General features: G+C 44.7%; 1 protein-coding gene across 1 annotated transcript in view; it reads right to left on the reverse strand.

Moving 5' to 3' along the window:
- Positions 1-7,087, reverse strand: part of LOC124605904 (coiled-coil and C2 domain-containing protein 2A) — a 348,984-nt gene extending 341,897 nt beyond the window's left edge. Inside the window, exon 1 of the mRNA XM_047137851.1 lies at positions 6,898-7,087. Within this exon, the coding sequence (XP_046993807.1) occupies positions 6,898-7,087 (190 nt within the window). The remainder of the gene's footprint in view (positions 1-6,897) is intronic.
- Positions 7,088-11,333: the final 4,246 nt, after the last annotated feature.

Raw genomic sequence — 11,333 nt, forward strand, 5'->3', positions numbered from 1 at the left:
TTAAAACTACTACCGCTAGTGATGCACTACTCTGGGTAACTGTGCCACAAACTGAGGAAGGTCGTGTTGACGGTCACATCTTCAGATCCAAGCCTGTTGAAAAAAAAAAAATTATAAACGAGTCGCTAGCGAACGACTGAGACTCAATGTAAGGTTGCGGAATTTTGTTTCTGGAACAACCTTCCATTTTACACCTTTGCAACAGTCCCTACCGAGCCCTTGAAACTCGTTCTGTGGGACCTGCCTTCCAACATGGATCTGATCATAATCCAGAACATCTTGGTTGAGGCTCGTTTTAGGACCCACACAGTGACTTAAATCTCTGAACACTGGCTTTGCGAACCCACTATTTCTGATGGTGGCCCCGTACATGGAGTTCAGTACGGAAATGTACACCGTCAACTACCTTGCTGCCTGCAGAGTTATGATAGAAGATCTTCACGCTAAACGTGGCAAGCCGTTGTGCTTTAGATGTCAGGGAATTTGCCACATGGCGTGACTCTGTAGTTTCCCACGTCGCTGTATCGAGTGCTGCGGCCCTACCCGAGTACGGATTGCAAAAGGAGTCGACCAGCCGAAATTTGTCAACAGTGAAGGCCCTGCGCTGCGGACTATATATTCATTTGTACCACAGAGGGTGCAGTCGGCTTCCTTTCGTAGAATTAATACTTTCTGCTAAGTGAGGAATTAGCCCAGTATATTATACCATAACAGATCAGTGACTGAAAATATGCAAAATATGTTGACTTACTGGCTTACTAACTGAGACATTAATTTGCTGAGTTATTTCTGTCACAGCCCTTTCACACTTAATAGCTCACTGCAGTCATATTTGCTGTTTCCTAAAGAAACACAGAGAGCAAAACAAAAATCGATTTTTACGGCGAGCCAATTACAGTAAAAGCTATTGCTGTGAAATTTAATTACTTCAGCGGAATTAGTGACATCATTAAAATATCAATAGTAATTGCGGTTGTGAACATTGCACATGGCCAGGTACGAGTGCATATGCGATGATAGGGGCCCCGTGCATACTGCGGGCCGTTAGTCGTAGCAGGGAAACGTCGCAGCGCGTACGCCGACACAGGCTGGGAGTGGGGCATTACCTTCACGGGAAGAATAAACGCGCCGCGATCTACAGGGTGTTACAAAAAGGTACGGCCAAACTTTCAGGAGACATTCCTCACACACAAATAAAGAAAAGATGTTATGTGGACATGTGTCCGGAAAAGCTTAATTTCCATGTTAGAGCTCATTTCGGTTTCGTCAGTATGTACTGTAGTTCCTCGATTCACCGCCATGATTTCATACGGGATACTCTACCTTTGCTGCTAGAACATGTGCCTTTACAAGTACGGCACCATATGTGGTTCATGCACGATGGAGATCCTGCACATTTCAGTCGAAGTGTTCGTACGCTTCTCAACAACAAATTCGGTGACCGATGGATTGGTAGAGGCGGACCAATTCCATGGCCTCCACGCTCTCCTGACCTCAACCCTCTCGACTTTCATTTATGGGGGCATTTGAAAGCTCTTGTCTACGCAACCCCGGTACGAAATGTAGAGACTCTTCGTGCTCGTACTGTGGACGGCTGTGATACAATATGCCATTCTCCAGGGCTGCATCAGCGCATCAGGGATTCCATGCGACGGAGGGTGGATGCATATATCCTCGCTAACGGAGGACATTTTGAACATTTCCTGTAACAAAGTATTTGAAGTCACGCTGGTACGTTCTGTTGCTGTGTGTTTCCATTCCATGATTAATGTGATTTGAAGAGAAGTAATAAAATGAGCTCTAACATGGAAAGTAAGCGTTTCCGGACACATGCCCACATAACATATTTTATTTCTTTGTGTGTGAGGAATGTTTCCTGAAAGTTTGGCCGTACCTTTTTGTAACACCCTGTATAGGTCGAGCAGCGGGACGGCAGGCGAGAGCAGTCTCATGCTGGCACCCACTTTCGAGCAATATGCATTTTCTTCAGAGTTCTTGAGAGATACGCTATAGTTCTTGAATTCTCTGTACAAAATAATTTTGCAGAATTTCGCCAAAAAAACAATAGTACTCGAGAAAATTTTAATCTTGTAAGAAAATATTCACCAATTTACGGAAAAAAATTGTGATCAAAGTTCTGAATAGCTCCCCAAAAGTTCTACAGAAAACCCTCGTGACATTTTTTGTGCACACAGTAGTTCATGAGATAATTGCTGTAATGACGGGCCCACTTTCAGTCCATAAAAAACAAATTCTTACAACAGTTATGATCGCAGAGCTGCATAACATCTCAAGAGTTCTACCGAAAAATGTCAGTTAAACACTTACTTGAACTAACAAAACTTTGTCCTCAGGTAGCATGAAAGTTCGATCCCCAACTGGTCACCCACCAGCGCAAGATTACATTGTTTCGTTGTCTAATTTAACTAAGCCATTTAAATTAAAATTGTGGAAGAGGTAGATTTTGAAACTTTTTAATTACTGTGGTAACGTAAATTTAATCGGCAGTGGGAAGCGTTCTAAAATCTGTAGTACTACGGAGATACTGTGGTAAGAATTCGCGGTGCTCTCTTAATATAGTTACTGGAGACTGAGAAAACTTATTTTCACGTTTGGAAGACGTTCATGACTACACACCAACTCCAGAATATTTATTAAACAGAATACTATCGTGGAATTATGTCAAAAGAAAAGGCGGAAGTTTCGGCATCATGTCTTTCAAGCTCTGGGGTAACTGATATTTATGAACCACAACAGCCACAAAGATGTACAATCTACCAGAAATGAAAAGTATTCTCGGCTAGGAAGAATTTAAAGTGATTAAAGTGATAGATGCTAGACGAATTCTCTTCACACCGTCTTATCCTGCCTTCCAAAACGTGTCAGATGCCACGGCCGATACCGGATGGAAAATGTCATCTAAACAATAGATAAAGAAGATCGTCATGGTAATCTTAATTTAGTTAGATGCATCTTTATGCTGCAATGTTTAGTTGCAGAAGAATTCTGCAGAACTATTCAAATTTTGTACAGGAAACTGTACAACTACACCATATCTACCAAGAATACTGGGGAAAAAAATGTGTATTTCTCGAAAGTCGGGTGCCAACTTCACCAGCACTGAAAATAGTTCTCTCACTATTGCAGTTACCTCACAAAATATTATGAGCTCAAAAACTGTCATTACGGTTTTCTCCAAGAACACTTGGCAAGATATTTCCAAATGCAGTCATATTTTTTCACTAATTGGCAAATAACTTTCTTACAAGATTGAAATTATCCCGAGTTCTGTTGTTTTCCTCATGAAATTCAAAAGCAGTATAGAAATTTTGTGCGGAGTCGACACCATCACGTTGCACAGTGCATTCTGATAACTTGGGTGAGCCCAGGAGAGGAGCCGTGCTGTTGGCAAAGGCACCTGCATCGGTCGTCTGCTGTCACAGCCCATTAACGCCAAATTTCGCCGCACTGTCCTAGCGGATACGTTCGTCGTACCTCCCACATTGATTTCTGCTGTCATTTTGCGCAGTTTTGCTAGTCTGTTAGCACTGACAATCCTACGCAAACGCCACTGCTCCCAGTCGTTATGTGAAGGCCGTCGGCCATTCCGTTGTCCGTGGGGAGTGATAATACCTGAAATTTGGCATTCTCGACACACTCTTGACACGGTGGACCTAGGAATAACGAATTGCCTAACGATTTCCGGAAGGGAATGTCCAATACGTCTAGCTCCACAACCATTCCGCGTTCAGAGTCTGTTAATGCCCGTCGTGCGGCCATAATCACATCGGAAACCTTTTCGCATGAATGACATGACAAAGGAAACTGCCCATCGCTCCTCCCCCCCCCCACCCCACCCCCTCATATTTAGTGTTAAAATGGATCAGCGGATAGCCCGTCCGAACTTGAACACAAATCAGGCATGAGAACATGAAGAAGGTGTACTGAACTGTGACAAAAGAAGGAGACCGCTTATAAAACACTAATACGACCTATTCTTGAATACTGCTCGAGCGTTTGGGATCCCTATCAGGTCGGATTGAGGGAGGACATAGAAGCAATTCAGAGGCGGGCTGCTGGATTTGTTACTGGTAGGTTTGATCATCACGTGAGTGCTAGGGAAATGCTTCAGGAACTCGGGTGGGAGTCTATGGAGGAAAGGGGGCGTTCTTTTCGTGAATCGCTACTGAGGAAATTTAAAGAACCAGCATTTGAGGCTGACTGCAGTACAATTTTACTGCCGCCAACTTACATTTCGCGGAAAGACCACAAAGATAAGATAAGAAAGATTAGGGCTCGTACAGAGGCATATAGGCAGTCATTTTTCCCTCGTTCTGTTTGGGAGTGGAACAGGGAGAGAAGATGCTAGTTGTGGTACGAGGAACCCATCCTCCACGCACCGTATGGTGGACTGCGGAGTATGTATGTAGATGTAGATGTAGAAAATAGAACGGTCCACGCTCAAGATGCGCAACATGGACCAAATTTGAACAGCTGTGGCGTCGTGGTTGTGTGGTTACGGTGTCGGAATGCGGAGGGGGAGATTTGTCCTCAAATGTCTCTCGTGACATTTTATTTTTGTTCACAAAATTATGAACTATTCCTCCGGTCATTGACATGTCTGTTCGCTAAGTTCAAATTTATGTCTGTGTCGTAATGTCCGTTTTGCAAGAGCGAAAAAGGAGATCAGACGTACATACCTCATATTTGTTCTACACAGGTATCACATGTTATGTCTCTTGCGTTCCGTTTGGGAGGTTTTGACTCTTGAATTCCTTGATGTAACATAGTTCATACACGTTTATTTGTTGTTTTCATTCTGTGAGATGTTTATGCGTGATCTCTCTTGCTCTTACTATTCATTATATTTGCTTGCGAAGGTAATATATTCTTCCCACATGACTCGTATTCTGTAATCAATGTACAGTATGAGAATTGCCAAGACTACACAGAAGGAAAGCAGACACGTCAATGACCGGACGGAATGTTCAGAAAAGTGGGACACGAGGGAGATTTGAACACGGACCACACAACCCCGACACCGTGGTTCTTGCAGTTCTCTCGATGTTGCGCATCTTGAGCATGGACCGTTCGCTGTTTCTATTTTCCTTCAGCACACTTTATTCCTCTATTCATGCTTGACCTGCGTTCAGTTTCTGACAGGCTATCCAATGGGCCATTTTACCAGTAAATCTGAGAGGGGTGCGATGTGGAGTTTTCCTTGAGAGTACAAATGACAGCTCCGCTAATGAACTGCCCCTTTTTTTATGCCTTGTCTACGCGATACTACCGCCATTTGTATATATGCAAGTCGCTATCCCATGGCTTTTGTCACCTATGTATGTAGAAATCTAAAAAATTAAAAAAAAAAACAGTACTGGCCATTAAAATTGCTACACCACGAAGATGACGCGCTACAGACGCAAAATTTAACCGACGGGAAGAAGATGCTATGATATTCAAATGATTAGCTTTTCAGAGCATTCACACAAGGTTGGCGCCGGTGGCGAAACCTACAACATGCAAACATGAGGAAAGTTTCCGACCGATTTCTCATACACAAACAGCAGTTGACCGGGGTTGCCTGGTGAAACGTTGTTGTGGTGCCTCGTGTAAGGAGGAGAAATGCGTACCATCACGTTTCCGACTTTGATAAAGGTCGGATTGTAGCCTATCGCGATTGCGGTTTATCGTATCGCGACATTGCTGCTCGCTTTGGTCGAGACCCAATGACTGTTAGCAGAATATGGAATCGGTGGGTTCGGGAGGGTAATACGGAACGCCGTGCTGGATCCCAACGGCCTCGTATCACTAGCAGTCGAGATGACAGGGATCTAATGCGCATGGCTGTAACAGATCGTGCAGCCAAGTCTCGATCCCTGGATCAACAGATGGGGAGGTTTGCATGACAACAACTATTTGAACGAACAGTTCGACGACGTTTGCAGCAACATGGACTATCAGCCCGGAGACCAGGGCTGCGGTTACCCTTGACGCTGCATCACAGACAGGAGCGCCTGCGATGGTGTACTCAACGACGAACCTGGGTGTACTAATAGAAAAACGTCATTTTTTCGGATGAATCCAGGTTCTGTTTACAGCATCATGATGGTCGCATCCGTGTTTGGCGACATCGCGGTGAACGCACATTGGAAGTGTGTATTCGTCATCGCCATAGTGGCGTATCACCCGGCGTGATGGTATGAGGTGCCATTGGTTACACGTCTCGGTCATCTCTTGTTCACATTGACGGCACTTTGAACAGTGGACGTTACATTTCAGATGTATTACGACCCGTGGCTCTACGCTCCATTCGATCTCTGCGAAACCCTACATTTCAGCAGGATAATGGACGACCGCATGTTGCAGGTCCTGTACGGGCCTTTCTGGATACAGAAAATGTTCGACTGCTGCCGTGGCCAGCACATTCTCCAGATCTCTCACCAATTGAAAACGTCTGGTCAATGGTGGCCGAGCAACTGGCTCGTCACAATACGCCAGTCACTACTCTTGATGAACTGTGGTATCGTGTTGAAGCTGCATGGGCAGCTGTTCCTGTACACGCCATCCAAGCTCTATTTGACTCAATGCCCAGGCGTATCAAGGCCGTTATTACGGCCAGAGGTGGTTGTTCTGGGTACTGATTTCTCAGGATCTATGCACCCAAATTGCGTGAAAATGTAATAACATGTCAGTTTTAGTATAATATATTTGTGCAATGAATACCCGTTTACCATCTACATTTCTTCTTAGTGTAGCGATTTTAATGGCCAGTAGTGCAGTTTTCTCGCAAGTCGGGCGTCAACTTGACATGACTGGTGTGTGCACCTTGCAAGGTGTGTGTGTGTGTGTGTGTGTGTGTGTGTGTGTGTGTGTGTGTGAGTGTGTGCGGCCCACCTGCGCGCGAAGTCTGCGTGCCAGGGCGGGAGCCGGCGTGGCCGTCCCCGTCAGCTGTGGGCTCACTCTGCTGCTGCGGCTGTTCCACCTGCGCCGCTGCTGGCGCCTCCTCCGGCCACACCTGCGTGAAGAAGTCGTAGCCCGCGGACACCTGCAACACGCACCGGCCGCCGCCTCTCAGCACGCACATCCTCCAACTGTCACAGCTTCGCAATGCGCAGTCAACCGACGTAATACCATCGCCAGCAGACGAGAACCCAGCATCTGGAAACTTGACTGATACGAGAAGGACGACGCTCTGGAAGTGAGTCAACCGACTTCGCTCTGCTGCCACAGCGAGCACCAGAACTAATCTCCACAGGAACGGTCTTATTCTGAACTCTGTGAACTGTGAATGTGGGTCTCGAAATGTAAATATCGTATGGCACCGTTGACTAGGATAATCCACGGGATGGGAAAACGTGTTCTACCTTGGCGGACATTGGGCCCTGTCTTTGTGTATATGTCAAAGTTAGAACTGGAAGGAAAATCAGCATTGGCCGTATTTTGTTGTTTTATTGTCAGCAAAATCGATTTTCGGTCACTTAGTGACCATCCTCAGTGCTGTAATATAAATAAAAATTGGTAGGCACTGGTATCAAGCTATAACCATAAGCTTAGGGCGATCACATAAACTCAATGTTTATGTATGGTATTCGACGACCACGCCTCATCACAAAACGTGGACGTCAGAGGATCCCCCACACTGTTATCCAGGATAGACAGCAATCTGTGGCAGATATGACGACAGAGTACAATGCTGGTGCAGGCAGACGTGTTTCGGAGCACACCGTTCAAAGGACACTGTTGAATATGGAGCTCCACATCACTCGACCCCTACGTATTCCTGTGTTGACTCAACGACATCGTCAGTTACAATCGCAGTGGGCACAGCATCACTGAGTTTTCACAGTGGATCAATAGAAACGTGTCCCCTGTCGAATGAATAGCATTTCTTCTTACTTGAGGTCGATGGTTGGGTCATTACACGCCGTCATCCTCATGAATGGCTGCTTGGAAAGCGCACCGCGCCACAGTTACAGGCCGGTGAGAGCAGAACTAAGCCATGGGGTACACTGAGTTGGGTGTCCGTGGAACCTATGTTAGTATTCCAAGATACCATAACAACAGTGAACTGCGTCAACATTGTTGCAGACCACCTGCATCCCTTCGTGGTTGAAGTCTTCTCTGATGGCGAGGACATCGTCCATCACGATAAATCTCCGCGACACGAGAGCAGAATCGTGCTGCGGTGGTTTAGGAATGTGATAGTGAACTCTTATTGATGTCTCAGCAAATGTGCCTGGAACACGTATCGGGCGCCAGTTGCGTTCCCAAAAACCACCGTCCCGTAATTTTCGGGAATTTAGTGACCTGTGAGTAGACACCAGGTGCTTCTCTAAACCTATCAAAGACTTGTAGAATCCATGTCAAGCAGAATCGCTGCTGTTCTGCATGGACCTCTATACTATCAATCAGGTGGCCATCATAATATTTTGGCTCTCTGGTGCAGTGCAGGAGCGTCTTTATCACCTGCGCATTTTTAGGCTGAACGTGTGGTGGAGCTCTACCAGGGGAAATATTCTGATAACCAAGCTAAAAAGCAGCATTTTAGAGCAATTTCGGAATTAAAAATAATTTAAGGTTTATTATTTATTTGTTGAAATTATTCTGTACAATTTATAGTCCAATGAAATGATAAAATTAAAAAAGTAAAAGAATTGAAATAATGCTGGTAGTCAAAACGATTTATTAACGTCGGTATTAACAATTATATTTCTTTTTTAAAAAACAACAAATATTTTAAAAAAATATCGTAACTACATGCAAACACGTTTAGCAAAAAAAAAAGAAAATACAAGATAAGAAAGGGAATGTAACTACCTAACAGATCATATTTACAATTAATTCAAAGACGGTGCGCCGGCCCGGGTGGCCGAGCGGTTCTAGGCGCTTCAGTCCGGAACAGCGCTGTTGCTACAGTCGCAGGTTCGAATCCTGCCTCGGGCATGTATGTGTGTGATGTCCTTAGGTTAGTTAGGTTTAAGTAGTTCTAAGTTCTAAGGGACTGATGACCTCAGACGTTAAATCCTATAGTGCTCAGAGCCATCTGAACCATTTTCAAAGACGGTGCTTCACCAAACAAGCAGCCTCAAAGACAACGTTTCAAATAATCTTATTGACTAAATGGTTAACGCCTACACTACATATTAACGGAATTGCCTCAAAATATCACTTTCAGTAGTGAGCGATGGCAGAACTTTGAGTTCGCCATCTGACATCTTGGAATCTTTTTAACTTCTCACGGTTGGGGTTCAGAGTAGTATACAGTTCAGGGTCAACTCTGGTAGTCTACCTGCAGACCGCTACGGTCTTCTGACGCTGCTACCTTCTTATAGGCAACCGCACTTCTGGAGCTCCAGCGTTATTCGCGAGAACACGGGTGGGCAATCAGCGGTCCGCCACCCGCTCGCAAACTGAACTTAAGTCAATGCAAAATGAGCAGTTACCATCTGAAGAGTATTGAGTAAACACCGAAATGCGTTGTGGTCAACTAATAGAAATGGTATACGAAAATGAGTAAAAGCAGTATGATTATTAAACTACATACTTACTATGGAAATGAAAATGGGAATGATTTGGCGTCATTGGCCGGGAGGCCCCTTCCGGGGCATGTCCGGCCGCCTTGGTGCAGGTCTTATTACATTCGACGCCACATTGGGCGACCTGCGCGCCAGATGGGAATGAAATGATGATGAAGACAACACAATACCCAGTCCCTGAGCGGAGAAAACCTCCGACTCAGCCGGGAATCGAACCCGGGCCCGTAGGACGGAAATCCGTCATGCTCACCAACCAGCTATCGGGGCGGACACTACCTGTACTGATGACTCGCTAGTATTATCAGTAGTATTGATAAAGTTGTCAGAAGTTCGCTTTCTGGGCCAGGGTTGTGCGACTCATCTTTTTTTGTAAAAGTCGTGGAAATGGATGACAGTTGGGTTTGCTTTGGGAAAAAGGCGCCTATGATTATTTGAGACGTACATACATTTCTCTTCAAAGTAATTTGCGCAGATGTAGCTCTTTGCAGTTGGGAACAGTGTGTCCCGTTTTATATTTGCTACCCATCTCTACTTTAGCTCCTGTTCCTTCGATTCGAGCAATTGAACGCTAAACACACTTTAGGCATGTTTAATTTATATTTTGCTGAACAAATTGCAAAGAAAAATTAAACGATTCGCCAAATAAAGCAGTTCACTTTTCACACACACAGACACCAGACTGGTTCTCTTCAATGTGCCGCCGACTTTAACACTGGCTGTAACTCGTGTGTTACCCAGTCTATGATATTTAAACTCGTTGCTCATGACACAGACCAGTGAAGGTTTTGGTTACTTCGCGCAAGCGCAATGCCGTTCTGCCGCCGCTGAATTTGAACAACAAACAGAAACAAGCTTATAGTGTAGTCACTTAATACATTTAATATACAGAAACAACCCCAACTTATACGATCACTCATCAAAAACTTTTTTGGACAAATATTTAAAAAATTCTTGCAATAGTTTTGTCGTTATTCACACACTAAATTTCAAACACCCGAATGTCCTGTCTACGGCTAAAAATCGCGAAGCTAGTCCTAATTGACTGGGATTGCCTATCTCACTGCCGTATTTTGGTTTCCTATTGTTCCTCGTATTAACATTAGTTAATAAAACCTGTCCGTTGTGGACTGCTAGCTTACTGCAACTGGTAATAGTGAAGGCAATTTGTAATAAATTAGCTCGAACTAGTGTCTCTTTTACAGAAGTTTATTTTCAAGGCGTCTGGTATCTTACCTTCAGATGTTTACATTAATTAGTTGTTGTAAATTTGGTTTCTTTAATAATGGCGTTGTAGAATTTTGCAATGGAAGTTTTTAAGACAGTTACTGTAAAACATTGTAAGTAAAGAAACAATGTTTATGACGCGTAAATAAAGTGGTTGGTTGATTTGGGGGAGTGAACCATACAGCAAGATCATCGGTCCCATCTGATTAGGGAAGGATAGGGAAGAAAGTCAGCCGTGTGCTTTCGAAGGAACCATCCCGGCATTTACTGGAAACTGTTCAGGGAAACCACAGAAATCCTAAATCAGGATGGGCGGACGCGGGTTTGAACCGTCGTCCTCCCGAATGCGAGTCCAGTGTGCTAACCACTGCGCCATCACGCTCGGTTGTAAATAAATCTAAACATCTGAAGGTGGGGGTGAACGTAAAATGAATGTACTCTGAAAAACGCGTGTTTTGAGGCATAATTTGATGGCGTGGCTTGTCGGGAAAGGTGTGCCACTCGCATCGGTGCGTTACCTCATAGCGGAACTCCCGAGATATACGCCCCCTCCACAACGAAGTTGTGACG

Source organism: Schistocerca americana, chromosome 3, assembly GCF_021461395.2.
Source record: "Schistocerca americana isolate TAMUIC-IGC-003095 chromosome 3, iqSchAmer2.1, whole genome shotgun sequence".
Taxonomy (NCBI): domain Eukaryota; kingdom Metazoa; phylum Arthropoda; class Insecta; order Orthoptera; family Acrididae; genus Schistocerca; species Schistocerca americana.